The sequence below is a fragment of the Urocampus carinirostris genome, chromosome 5, assembly GCF_059441175.1.
Source record: "Urocampus carinirostris isolate Australia breed hairy pipefish chromosome 5, RoL_Ucar_1.0, whole genome shotgun sequence".
Classification (NCBI taxonomy): Eukaryota; Metazoa; Chordata; class Actinopteri; order Syngnathiformes; family Syngnathidae; genus Urocampus; species Urocampus carinirostris.
Window position 1 is genome coordinate 45,651,936 of NC_142353.1, and position 14,623 is coordinate 45,666,558.

Below are 14,623 nucleotides of genomic sequence, written 5' to 3' on the forward strand. Positions count from 1 at the left end.
CCTCTTTATTTCTCTTCATTTCTTTCTCTTTTTCTCTCATTCTTCTACCTTTTTCTCTTCCCTCCACCCATCTATGTTGTTTTCTGAAATTTTAGCTTTATTTCTCTCTCTCTCTCTCTCTCCCTCTCTCTCTCTCTCTCGCCCTCTCTCTCTCTCTCTCTCTCTCCCTCCGCGCACGCCCGCGATCCGATAAAGGCGGCGAGTCCCTCGCCGGAGCATCACATCGGGAAGGAGGACACCGGGAAGAGGAGCGTCGTCCTCGTTGTCCAAAAAGCACTTTGGGATTATTCGGTCTCTTTGCGCTCGCTCGCTCACTTCCGAGGACCGGACTTTGATTTCGCAAGAACTTTCTCTTCGTCCCTCCAAACTTTTGGACCCCGACGAGGATCCGAGGGAAGCTGTTCCCGGTCCCGATCCCCAATCCTCGCCGACCCTCGCATGACGTCATCGGCCGTTTTGGGCGGCTCACCGTAGTCGCTCGCGCGGAACCCCGAGCGGTTCCGGTCCCGTCCCAGACGCCGCCGCCGGGTTAGGGTTCGGAACCATGGAGGCTGTCGGAAGCGGAGCGGCCGGAAGTCCGATCTGGAGGACCCTGCGACTGCTCGCCCTCTTGCAAGGTACCAAAAGTTGCCGTCGCTTTTCCGAGCTGGAATTTCACCAGCGGGGTGCGTTGTTTGCTATCTCCGCCTTTGTCTTGCTGCGCAAAAGTGGACTTTCCGAGTGCGCTCCGCGATCTCCCTTTTCTTTGCTTTGTCGAATCCGCTCGCCGTTCCACTCGGTGACGTTCTCGCCGCAAAGAAGCCAAACTCGACTCCAATTCTTTCTATATGCACCTACATCGTTCAAGAGAACACCGTACTTGTTCAATCACATTTTGTGGTTAAGGGCGTCACGATGACATGATTTCCATTACAAATGAAATCTTTTTCAGCGTGGAGCTTGCAAACGCACACAAACGAAGCACTTCACATTGTCCTGTTATTTTTTGGGCCATTCGTCACAAAGAGTCTCAAAGGGCTGCACAGGTGATTGCAAACCACAGACTATTATGACGCCATCGCCTGATCTTAAACCGACATGAGGGCAAGGAAAAAGTCAAAAACCTCAACATGTCAAGTCCTGTTTATTGGTTTGGCCCTTCATCACAAAGAGTCTCAAAGAGCTACACAGACCACAGATTATTGCAAACTATGATTTTGGCGTCACTAAACAGGTGGCTAACCGAATAACTATTTAAACGAAGTCACTAGCAACTCACTACTGCATTTTTCACACTATAAAGCGCATTCAATTAAGATTACCGTGCATCCGTCGGGCTCTTGCTGCACATACGGTATCTCAAAGTGCAACGATTCATCAGTCGATAAGTATCGCCGATTAAAATTGCCGAATGTATTTTGCAACGGGACTCGATCCTGGAATCGCAGCGCGTAGGGCGCTGACGCTTAACCGTGAGACCCGTCTCTCCACTTTTTCATCCGTGCGTCAAAAACCTCTCCCTTTAATATGTCTACATAGAGAAGAGCGCTTGTATTGTTTTTTGATGAAGGAGGCGTTCCATCTTTTACAAAACGATTGACGCAGAAACGAAGAGCCGGGAGCACGGTTTAACCGATCCGAACGCACGATGGAAATCTGTGTTTCTGGCACCGTCAGTAGAAATGGTGTGATCGAGAGATAAGCTCGAATGCCTTTTCGTAGGTCATCTGTACCACCAGTAGTCTTGCTTGCGGTAAGCTGTCGGCGGCCTCACCTGAATCCATTGGAAATCTTTTTATTTTTTCTCATTTTCTTGTACGTTACAGTATTTTTCTATTTTTAAAGGGAATCTTTCTCAGCATCTATCTATATCACATACTGTTTTATTTCCTTCCTGATTTTCTGATGGGTTTTTTTCCATTTGGGAGCGGAGATGTCCGCAATGCAAAGACGTGACGCAAATCAACCTTTATACGTATTCGACCGAGCCGGAGATGATTTTCTCTTATTTTGCTTATTTCGATGCGGAAACCTTGCCAACATGCCGAGAAAACCCCTGGAGAAATTCCACTTGAAAATGAAGAAAAAACAGAAAAATAACAAGCCATTCAAGGGGGATATACAGTATCATCCTACAAACTAAAGCCAGAGCGCGCGTCATCGTCCAAAAAACGAGAAGGTTTTTCGAGAAAAATGTCGGTTCTGTTGGGCCGGTGTCCTTCCTTCCATCGATTGGCAAAAAATTTGGGGAAATGAATGTGGTTTAAAGGCGGCCTTCGACCCATTTTCTTTTATTTTTCACGCTCGGTCGGATACTCGACGGGACGCGGCCGTGTCGGTCGGACGGAATAAAACGAGAGGGCGGTCGTCACACGGGGGAGAAGGGCAGGCGTACTGGGGAGGGGGGGGGAGACACACAACAGCTGGGGCTGACATGGATCCTGAAAAAACCTCAAAGAGGACAAATGACCGGCGCCGGTTTGTCTTCGTCCGATGCGGTTTTGAACCCGTTTGGCTTTTATCTGCTTTTGTTTTCACAATTTTTTTTGGCGTCTGTCGACAAAATAAACCGATCCGGCGGTTCGGACCCGGAGTTGCGGATCGGCCTCGGCCGTGTACGTCAACGCCGCACGAGGAAACGTACGACTGACGGGAAATCGGTTCAGAATTGGATTCCGAAGCCTTTCATCGAGACCGGATCCAAATCCGATCCGGTTTGAATCTCGATCGTTCCCGGTGTGAACCCAAACGAAACGATCTCGTCCGATAGGGTGAGCGCCGCGCCGTGATAAAAAAAACGTTTTGGGTCGGAATCCGCTTCAAAGGGCTTCAGCGGAGCCCAAAGCGAAGCGGAATCCGGTTTGGATCTCCGTCGGTCGCGAAATGAAATGGGATCCGTTTGGCCCGTTGTTGTTCTTCATCCGATCCAGTGTTTCAGTTGACAAAACAGAAAAAGAGTGTGGCCGTTTTGGAAAAGAGGTTCGGCCCGAACCCACATTCTGAAAAATGTCATCCGATTTGCGGCATAAAGTCAAAAAAAAGGAATCCGATCGGGTTGCGTATCGACCTCGGCTGCGGATGTCACCGCTAAACGCACGCAATTCATCCAATTGAAGAATTAAGATTCTGTTCGGAATCCGCTTCGTCGGAGTCCGGATCGGAGCGTCGTCTCGTTCGGATCCGGAACGCGAATTCCGAGCGTTTTGATCCCGAGTGGATCCGAAGCGAACCCCGTCCGGATCGGAATCATTTGTTCGCATTTTGTTAGCCGCGAGCTAGTTTCAGTGCACGAATTTGTTCGGCGACGTGAACCCGGCAATTGAGGGCGAGTGACGTGAGGGGCGGGGCAACGCTTCCCCATTTTGACAGCTTCAAGCGGAGTTGGCAAACTCAAGGGGGCCGGACTCGTGAACGAAAGGTTAAGAAAGAAAAAGGGAGATGGAGAAAAAGAAAGGGGGCGAGAGAGCCATACGACTACGGTCGCTTCGAGAGTGGCGAACGGCTTTGGTGACGTCGAGTGGAAGTATGGAAAAGCGCGGCTCATTTTTCTCTCGCGCTTCTCTCGGGGAGACGGCACATGGATTCACGTTAATGGGCGTGCGCGTCGGGGAATTTAAAGGCACCGCGCAGGTTTGAAGTCACGCCACGGCTACGCCTGAGAATCGCCGACAAATAAATCCTAATCGTTTCAACGCGGATGACAAACGGTGCGGCAACACGTCCTACTCGTCGAAGTCACGCGTCTCAAAGTCAACGGAGTCGGGGCCTCGGAAGCTCGGGTCCCAGGGAGCTCGGGCCAAATCGGCCTTTCCTGCAAAAACAGCGCCGGGAAAAAAAAATTCCTCTCTTCTTACAGTGTCCGCTGGATGTCGCTCTCGCGCGGAGTGCGAGGAAGACTGCAAACTACGGAGAGTGAAAGGGAACAAAAAGCATTCCATTTTAGACGGCCGTTTTCACAGGTAGACAGAAAAAAGAATGTAAAAGGGAAGAAGAAAAAGCGCAGAAGAGGATAGGTGACGTCACACACAACGCGTCCATTTTTGGCAGAAGTAAACATGGATGATAAAAATTTGAAAATGATTATGCTATTGTACTTTGACTAGAATTGCATCTAAGTGTAACGAAAAGTCGAGCCGTTTCTTTTGAAATGAAAGTGGAATAAGAAAGCTTGATGCGGTTGAGAAAATGGTGGGATGGGATCGCAATTTTTCGGCTTCAGAAACCCGATATTAATCCACGCAGCACCCGATGGTGATGGCCATTTTCGTTCCGCCCAGGGTCCGATCGAATTGATGAATTTCTTTTTAATGTAACGAGTCGCTAAAAGCGAGCGGTCGCTTTGTTTCTCAACTTGTTTTGGTTTGGAGACATCTGACGTCTTTGATTGACAGCATACACCGGCCTATCACTAATAAGAAAATGCAAAAAAGGAGATAAGAAAGGCAAAAATAACGATACCGTATAAATGCGATTTTTTTTTTTCTTTTTCCTTTTTTATTTCCTTTTTTTTCTTGAGTTTCACTTGTTGTCTCATTTCTTTAGCCCCCCCCCCCCAAAAAAAAAATTCTCACAATTGAATTCAAATTTGGTCAACAAGCAACGAATATATCAATTTGTTTTTGGTGTTCCAAAGGAGACACAGTTGATTATTGGTCATTGCGAGCAAACGAGGGTTCTAAAAACCCAATTTGTGTTTTTTATTGCCAATCGGTCAGCTGGATGGAGCTACTCTTTTGTCTCCGATTGCTCCTAAACGACTCTCAAACGGCCTCGGGAGCGATCGGAAGAAACGTATTAGTGGCGTACCGATGTACCGAGACGTTCTGGAAGTCGGTGTGGCCAACGACGTCGCCCGCGCTGCAGGAAGCCAGCGTCTCCGACGGCACGCCGCCTTTTTGAATGCGGTTTTCGGGTGCGTCCGTCGCCGGTACCGATGCCGACGCGTCTTTCTATTTCCATTAACGGCGGCCGCCCCCATCGCTCGCTCGTCGACGGCGGCCATCGATTTTTGTCCAGCGTGAAAATCCGGACGCTCGGGCTATTGTTTTCCATTTGATTAGCGCCGGCAAAGTGTTAGCGGGCGCCCGCCGCTAATCGAAAATCATTTGCTCTGCCGTCAACGTTTTCCCGGGAGAGGACGGGAAACGGAGGCGTCGGCGCAAGCGGGTTGATTTGGGTTTTTCCCTTCCCGTGACACCAAAAACAAACGAGGCGTTTTGGACTTTTGGCGCTATTCCGTCCGCCACGGACGCTAATGAGTTGGCACCGCGAGTAAATCTCTTCCGTCCGGAACGAACGGGCCCTTCCGTTTGCCATTGGAGAGCTCGGTCACCTTGGTCACCGGAGGCCTTTCCAGATTCAATAGGGGTGGCCCAAACGGGTCACTGACCCACGTGAAGCGCAATGACTGAATGCCTACTACGACGTGCTAACGATGACGTGCTAACAAGTAGATGCTAACGACAACACGCTAACGGGCCGACTCCAAATAAATTGGCTTTTTCGTTTTCATTCATTTTGTCGTTAATGATTATGTTATTACACAATGTATGAACGCGATATTATTATGATGTCATGACTGGAGCGAACGACCGCACGCTAGCAAGTAGATGCTAACAGCTACGTGCTAACGCATACATGCCGACGAGTACATGAAGAATCCTCTCTCTGAGAGAGCCTCCAGCCCCCAGGCACCCCTCGGCCCCAACTCTCACCATTGTCGAGTTCAAAACGGAGCGCAAAATATGTCGACTGGAAAAAAGACACGTGATTATTCCTACACTGCCCCCTAGTGTTCCCAAAATACCTGCCATTTAGGAGACAAAAAAGGGCCAAATTCTTCTTATTTGGAAATAAACATTTACATTCGCTCAAAATGTCTACAAAATGTTCAATTATTTCACACAAAAAGAACCAAAATATCCCCCTGCCCTTCAAAAATAACAAAAACAATAAAAATAAAAAATAAATAAGAAATACGAAGACGTCTAAAAAAAATCTAATGAAAAAAAGAGGATGACTAAAAAGTAATTAAAAAAATAAAATAAATGCAAAGAAATAAAAATGGAGAGATTTTAAAAATGACAAATACGAAATCAAACAGAAAAAATTAAATACGAATAAAATATTAAATGATAAATGCAAAATAAATAAAAACTAAATATAAAGAAATGATCAAATGAAAACAAAAAGAAGGACAAAATAAATAGGACCAAAATCCTAAAAACGAGTGACACGGTGAAGACAAAAGTCATAAAAACCAAAATGAAAGCAATCACAAAAAAAACGAAAAGAAATAGTGGCAAAATAGAAACACAATGAATATGAACACAAATGAAAACAAACAAATAAGAGCAAAATACAAAAACTAGGACTTTTCAAAAGGCAAGAAAAAGCATGACATATTTTTCCCCTTTCTCCAAATAAACGCGTTTCTCCAAGCGGAAGCAATTCCGACCGACGTTTCCCCGTAAATTGCAATTCCCTCGCCCTCAAAGGCTGCGGAACGCGCCCTCCGCCTATTTCATTTTTCTTTGGCCGTGCGGGGGGGAGGACGGGGACGGGGACGGGGACGGGGGGGGGACAGGGACGGGGGGTCGGTGGGTCTCGTGGAGCCGTCTGCGCGAGAAGCAAAAATGCGCTTGGGTGGCAAAAATCTAATCCCATTTGGGAAAGTGGACACGCTCCAACACTGCTACTTTTATTTAAGCTAGCTGAAAAAGTGGGGGTCTTAAAGGGACAGTGTTGGCTGCTGCCCCCCCCCCAAAAAACTTTTCAGCATTGATTTGAATAGCAGGCCAAATCCTACTCATGATCGTTTCAAGAAAAAAAAATCACGGGTGGAGGAATTTGTAGCGCTGTTACATCAGGGGTCTCAGACGCGCAACCCGGGGGCCGACAGCAGCCCCCGGCGTGACAGTTTGAGGCCCCTGCCCTATTAGGAATGTCAAAGGGACAGTGTGTAGAATACGGAGAGTCGACGTGACCAAAATGCAACTTATTACATTTTAAAAGTAAAAATGTCACGGTTGCCACGGCGTCCAATGGGTCCCTGCCAAGTGGCGCCAGGTTCTGGCACGGTTGCCACAGTGCCCAATTGGACCCGCCCGAAGACACAGGCTGAAACGCGTTGACAAATTGCTCCCTGGTACTAGTTAAACGCTGTCTTGTGAGTCGCCTTTCGTCGGGGCATCTGCGAAACTCTGTTTTGACATGTTATGCCCTGAGAATCTCTGTTTTTGCCTGTGTTTTTGCTCTTCTTTTGCCAAGCCCAGTGAATCTTTGTTTTTGCCTGTGTTTTGCTCCTGTTTTGTTCTCGCCCCGATCGGTTTGATTTCGACCACTTCCTCGTTCCGATCAATCGACTCCCGCGCCCGACGATCCCCGGATCGAGTGCGCTCTCGTTCCTATTCTCCCCAATAAACTGTGATTAACGCGAGTGGGTTCCGCTTCCTGTTTCCTGTCCTGGTCCTGACAGAAAAATAAGAAAATATCAAATAAAAAGAAAAAGAAATGAAAAAGGGCAGCAATGACAATGGATATAAGACAAAAAAAGAGAAAGATGCATTTTTATTGCTTTTTCTTCCTTTCGTCCCCTTTTTTGCTTTCTTTCCCCCTACTTTTCTTTTTATGGCTGTCGAGGACGACAGCCGTTGTCATCCCCCTCCTCCGCAGTAGAAGAAGATGAATTAGGAGACGGACCGGGCCCACCAGAAAAAGAAGGGATAAAGCGGGATGATGTTGTGCTGTGAAACGAGAATCGTGAAAAAAACCCCCGAAAAGATGGAGCGTGGGGGCTTGAAAGAGAAAAACCAAAAGAGAGAGAGAGAGAGAGAGGAAGAGAAGCAGGAGGCAGGTCTCTTCTAAAAACATTTTCTGCAAGAAGATTAGAGACGGCACTCCACTGTAAACACGTAACAAACGCATGAACCCCTTCGGCGTTCCTGTCGAACGGGCCTCGGATCCCAGACCTCCGCAAAGTCCATCGAATGCTCCTCTTGGAGAAGATGTTGCTCTTTTTTCAAAGAGAACGCTCTCACCGTTTTCTTCCCGCCGAGATGGCTATTATCACTGCGTCGTTCCGGTCGGAAGACGCCCAAATACGAGGCTTTGATTCTCACGTGCCCGCAGATGAATGTGGCGCGGCCATCTTCGCTGGAAAACAATAGCGCCGAGCCTTACTTTGTTCCTTGTCAAATTTCATCACCGTCTGGAAAAGCAAACACGCTATTTTACTGAAACCTTGGCAACAGCGTGTCTGAGGCGGGCCAATATTTTAGACGTCGTGCGAGAGTGGTCGATGTTTGACTTCTGCAAAGAGAAGTTCCTGTCACCTGACAGGAAGTGGGTTCATGTTGTACTGACCCCTGCAGGTCCGAATGAAGACGCGAGTCCGAACGGAGATGTGGGGGGATTTCCTCCTGCAGTCACGGCACGTTCGAAAATCGATATATATATTTTTTTCTATTTCTATATATTCTGTTCTCTCTCTCTCTCTCTCTCTCTCTCTCTCACGCCAAAAAGGATCTTGCCTGCTAGCTCCTTTGTCAAGGAAAGCGATTAGCATCCCGCTAACGGCGCTCATGCACTTAACCAATTAATGGAGCTGGAGAACGCGGCGGTGGCGGCCTCCTAATGAGATGCGCGAACGGGGGCGCTCGTTATGCAAATTCAGGGGGGCGGGGGCTAGCTCGTTAGACGGACACTTTTGCAAACGTCTCAAACTAAAGGAAACGCCGTGCCTTTTTGGAAGCGCGGAAGTCCGGGCTCGGCGGTTTCGTCTTCGGCGCCACCCGGTGGACGGCTTCCTTCCTCGCTTCTCGATCCGAAGGGAGTCAGGAGGGGGCGCCGCCCTCTCCTCAAAATCCAAGTTTTTCAAAGCCGGCAAAGAAAAAGCGCCGCCGAAAAGTAAAGGCGAGAAAGGGAAGACGAAAGGAAGAGAAGACTGAGAATGAAGGACTGATTGAAACCGAGGAAGGTAGGAGGGACTTGATGGGGGAAGGCAAGAAGCTGGAGGACAAAAAAAGGAAGGACCAATTGAAAAAAAGACTGAGAAGGAACAACTAATCGAAATGAAAGGAAGGAATCATGTCAAAAAGAAAGGACCAATTGAAATGAGCAAAGAAAAGACTAATCAGAATGAAGAAAAGAAGAAAGAAAGGGCTAATAAGAATTCAAAGAGGGAGAAAGGACAAATTAGAAGGAAGGAAGGAAGGAAGAAAGGAAAGATTAAATGGAAGGAAAGAAAGACTAATTGGAATCAGGAACCAAGGAAGGAATAATTGAAGTATGGAAGGAATGAATGATTGAAATGAAGAAAGGAAAAAAAGGACAAATAAAAATAAGGAAGAGTCAACTCGTTCAAATGAGGGAGGAAGAAGGGAGGGAGAGACTCATTGAAATAAAAAAGGAAGGACTAAATAGGTGTTTTTTCCGAAGGCTTCGGCATTTGATTTCCCTGGCGGAGGTCAGTCAAGAGTCATGAAAAGTGGCCATGTCAGTGCGAGCGCAATAGAAACCATTGGGCTGAACTTTCATTGCAGAATATTCTGGACACCACGGTCTCCTGGACAAAGACTACAGTCCGACAAAAACCTGTCCAATGAAGCTGCACAGGGAGAAGCGCTACAGTTCTCAAGCCCTTTTGAATCCGCCCGTCTTCTCCCAAGCGGTTCTCCTACCTGTCACCAGGCTCTCACAGTTAGTACAGTTAACAGAAATCCTGTGGTAGTTTGCACAGTGAGTGGACATCCTGTGGCAGTTTGTACGGTAGTTTGTGGAGTTAGCATACATCCTGTGACAGTTTGTACAGTATTTTGGACAGGTAGCAGATATCCTATGGCAGTTTTTCTAGAAGTTTGTACAATGAGCAGACATCCTGTTACAATTTGTATGGTTAGTCGTCATCCTGTGGCAGTTTGCGCGGTAAGCAGACACCCTGTAGCAGTTTGTAGTGTTTTATACTGTTAGCGCACATCCTGCGGTGGTTTATAGAGTAATTTGTATAGTTAGCAGATATCCATTGGCAGTTTTTATGGTCGTTTGTACAGTTAGCAGATATCCTGTTACAATTTGTACTGTACGAAGACATCCTGTGGCAGTTTGCGCGGTAGGCAGACGTCCTCTGGCAGTTTGTACAGTGTTTTGTACTGTTAGCGCACATCCTGTGGCGGTTTGTACAGTATTTTGTGAAGTTAGCAATAATCCTATGGCAGTTCTTCTGGTAGTTTGCAGACATCCTGTTGCAATTTAGATGCTTAGTAGTCATCCTGTGGCAGTTTGCGCGGTTAGCAGAAATCCTGTAGCAGTTTGTACCGTATTTTATACTATTAGCGCGCGTCCTGTGGCGGTTTCTACAGTATTTTGGACAGTTAGCAGATATGCTATCGCAGTTTTTCTGGCCGTTTGTTCAATTAGCAGACATCCTGTTGCAATTTGTTCTGTCAGTAGTCATCCTGTGGCAGTTTGCGCGGCGAGCAGAGATCCTGTGGCAGTTTGCTCAAATATATCTAGAAATGTCTAAAGTTTGTCCCACTTGTATATCGGTGTCCATCAGGCGGGAGCGCCTTCGTGGTATCTTCATATGCTCAAGAGTTTCAATGGCGGAATATTCCGGACACCGTCGCGGTATAGGCGCAGGTTACAATCTGACGAGTATGTGTCTCGGTAACGTATACTTTTACCGCGGAGGGACTATAAACTGCTGCCGCGGTTGAGTTTTTTCCCCTCGTCCTTGTTGTCGGTCCGTTGTTTCTCGCAGTCTCGTGAATTCCTCGGCAGTTCGCGGCGCCGGCGGACTTCCCGCGGCGGTTTGTCGAGTCGATTGTACGCTCGGTGGCGGTTCGCACCGTTCACCGTCGTCCCGTGGCGCTTTGCGAAATGTTTTTTTTCCGATATGGCGAAAGCCGGCTACCTTGTATAGTACGGTCTGGGGGAACGGGCGGTATTAGCCGGGGTGAGCGCGGGGACGAGCGCTTCTTTTCTTCTTCTTCTGTTTTTTTTTCCGCGTGGCAGGACGGCCGGCTCTCGTCTCTTTTCAAAGCGGGCGCCGTCTCGCCATTTTACGGGAGGCCTTTAAAAGCACCTGCGCTAGCGCGCTAATCCTTCCTCCCTCGGGCGCCACCACGACATCTGCGGATTAGCATTCCGCGGGTGCGGGACAAAGTGCCGGCTTAACCCGCTAAAAGGCGGACGCGAACGACGACGCCGCTACCGACGAGGACGACGGAAGGACGAATTTCCAAAATAAAAGCGCTTTTCACTCCGGCGACAAACACGGATTCTGGATTTTGTGGGATTGGAGTCCGCAAAATGGAATCGGCCTCGTCGCATACGCCAGCAAATGGACTTTATGAACCGTTCGTTCACGATTTTTTTTTTTTCGTCAATAACAAAATGAGCCCATGATTTCATGTATTTATCATACAGGAATTCGTATTTATTCATGTAGAGTCATATTTGCGATTGATTTTTGCTTATATTTGTTAGATAAGATGGATGGATACTTTCTTCATCCCGGTGGGGAAATTCCCACTTCCAGCGGTATCCTTGTGTTGAAAACAAAAAAAAATGAAAAGAAAAGAAATAGAATACAGAAATAGCCAATATAACGTCTTGATATAGAGTATTTCAATAGTCCTACGTCATAAAAATAGGGTCATATGCAAATGTGGGGGTGAGGTTTTATGTGGGCTTTTACTCCCCCTGGTGGCGTTAAGGAGCCTCATGGCATAAAGAAGAAATGTTCTCCTCAGTTTTGTTAGTATTTGAACAGTTTTTTATTGAGTCATTGATTACTTATGACTTAGCATTTATTTCTATATTTGTCACTTACTGTTATGTGCTATTCCAAAAAATGGATTTTTGGTCATGAATCATTCCGTTATTTTTTTTTTTTTTCATTTTAAAATATATTATTATTATTTTTTATTTGATTGTATAATTTTCTCGATTTAATTGTATTCATTACTATTCCTTGGTTTTTTTATTTTGGCATTGTGTTTGTATATATATATATATATATATATATATATATATATATATATATATGGGCATCACGGCGGCGCAGTGGTTAGCGCGTGTGCACAGTTCTGAGGTCGTGAGATCGAACCTCCTGAGTGGAGTTTGCATGTTCACCCCGTGCTTGCGTGGGTTTCCTCCGGGCGCTCGTTTCCTCCCACATTCCAAAGACACGCATTTCAGGTGGATTGCCCGCTCCAAATTGTCCCTAGGTGGGAATGAGCGAGCTAATTGTCTGTTCTTGTGTGCCCTTTGATTGGCTGGCAACCGGTTCAGGGTGTCCCCTGCCCACTGCCCGAAGATAGCCGGGATGGGCTCCAGTACCCCCGCGACCCTACTGAGGATAAGCGGTGCAGATAATGGATATATATGTACAGTATATATACGAAATCATTTTATGAAATCATTTTGTACTTTATAAATAGAATTATTTCCTTGTTTGTAATTTATGTATTAATTTGTGTATCATTTTGTACTATTTTTGTCACGTACCAGAACAGGAAGCAGAACCCACTCGCGTAACGTTACGCACAGTTTATTGGGAAGAAGAGAAAGGAGCGCACACTCGATCCAAGGATCCTCGGTCGCGGAAGTAGAGTGATCGGAACGAGGAAGCGGTCGAGATCAAACGGATCGGGGCGAGAACAAAACGGGAGCAAAAACGCAGGAAAAAGCGGAGTAACACAGGGCTTGATGTATCACAAGGTAAACGCTCCTACAAAATGCGACTCACAGGACAGTGTTTAAGTAGTCACAGGGAGCAATCTGTCAAGGCGTTTCAGCGGGTGTCCGTGGGCGGGGCCAATGAGGCGCCCCGGCAACCGTGACAATTTTGTTTCGGATTTTTCAAATGTGATGGATTGAATGTTTTATCGAGTGCTTCTTTTGATTTTTTTTTTCTCTACTCAAGCATTCATTTGATATATGAGTCATTTCTCATTTTTTCTTTGTGCATTATTCCTTCACGATCATTTGGTAGGATTTCATTGTTTAGTTTTTATCGGCTCGACGTTATTCCGTGTCATCGATATATTTTTGACGATCGTTTTCGTATTTTGATCGTTCTGTTTAATTATAAAGGACGTATCGGATAATCGAAATGTTTTGGAATATAAGACGGGGAAGGAAGCGAAGCCAAATAAATAAAGCTTGTTTTGCGCGACCAGGCACGCCATTCGCCACAAGTGTGCGCGTAGATCACCGCCGGAAAGACATGCTTTTTTGACACCTCATCCATTTTTCATAGGGACCCCAGGACGCTTCTTCTTCTCTTTTTTTTTCGCGGCCGCCTTAATCCTTTTAGCGTCCGCTAGGCTGCTCGTGCTAATGCGGCGTGGCGCGCTAGCAAAGTGCTTCTTTAGAAAAAAAAATGGGATGGAAAACTGAAACAAAAAATATTTGATTCCCCTAAACTGAAATGAGAAAAGCAAATATTCCCAAAACTAAACCAAAAAATTCCTGATCACTTGATAAAATGAAAAACAGGGGAAAAAAAATCCTCATCAAATATAAGGAAAAAAGAAAAAAACGGTTACTCTAAAATGTTTATAAATAACAAAACGGGTCGATCGCCGGCGCGGTAGATCAGAACGTGGTCGATGAGCAAAAACGGGTCTATAGCCGGAGAATTCAAGAACAGACGAGTAGGATACGGATGAGGACGGGACGGACGGGAGCCAGAGTCAAAGTGCTTGCCTTGCGTACGCGGAGGTTCGTCGGCGGACTGACAAAGAGTGAATAAGAGTACCGAGTTTAAATAGGAGGGGAATCGGGTGAGGGCAATGAGTCATCGTGATAAAAACAGAAAAAAAAGAAAAGAAGAAATATTCCTAAAAACTAGAAAGAATCAGAGAAAAAAAATTCTTAAAACAGAAGAAAACATTCTGGAAAAAGAAAAAAAGTAGTAAATAAAAATTCTTAATGGGTGAAAATGTCAAGAGGACCTTAGGTCACTTCTTCTTTTTATTCCATTAAAATAAATTTCCACAAAATAAAATAAAAAAAAAAAAATTCCCATAAAAGAAAAGGAAAGAACCGTAAATATTTCCCAAAAGAGAAAAAAAAAACTGCAAAAATAGTTGCAATTTATTTCCTGAAAATAAGAAATAAGAAAATCAGAATAAACAGACAAAAATATCTCAAAATATATTCCCTCGAAATTATTTTTGAAATTAAGAAAAAAATGCAAAGAGAAGGAATATTCCATTAACCCTCCCAAGATCATCTGAAAAAATATTTGAAATAAATGGTACCAAGAAAAAAAAAACATTACGAAAGAGAGAAAAACGACATTATACCAAAATAACTGAAAACATTTATGTTTTAGTTTTTCATTTCTTAAAATGACCAAAAAACGAATCAAGAAAAGAAATCATAAAAAAAACAAATATCCACAACACTTAAATTGATTTCTAATGACCGAAACAAAAATGAAAAACGGGAGAAAAAACTAAATCCCATGCTAAAGCTCATGCTAACGCTAATGCTAACGCTAATGCTAACGCTAACACATTGTGGCGCACTAGTTCAGTGCTACTTCCAAGGATTTTGGCTCAACCTCGATAAGGGTCATGGGATGACGTTGGCGCGGCTAACGCGGGCGCGGCTAACGGGAGAGTGTCGGTCC

General features: G+C 45.6%; 1 protein-coding gene across 1 annotated transcript in view; it reads left to right on the forward strand.

Moving 5' to 3' along the window:
* Nucleotides 1-230: 230 nt before the first annotated feature.
* The window catches only part of LOC148366516 (transmembrane protein 132C), a 104,808-nt gene continuing 90,415 nt past the window's right edge, over nt 231-14,623 (forward strand). The window contains 1 exon segment of the mRNA XM_088336973.1: nt 231-617. Coding sequence (XP_088193099.1) covers nt 545-617 — 73 coding nt within the window. The 5' untranslated portion in view covers nt 231-544.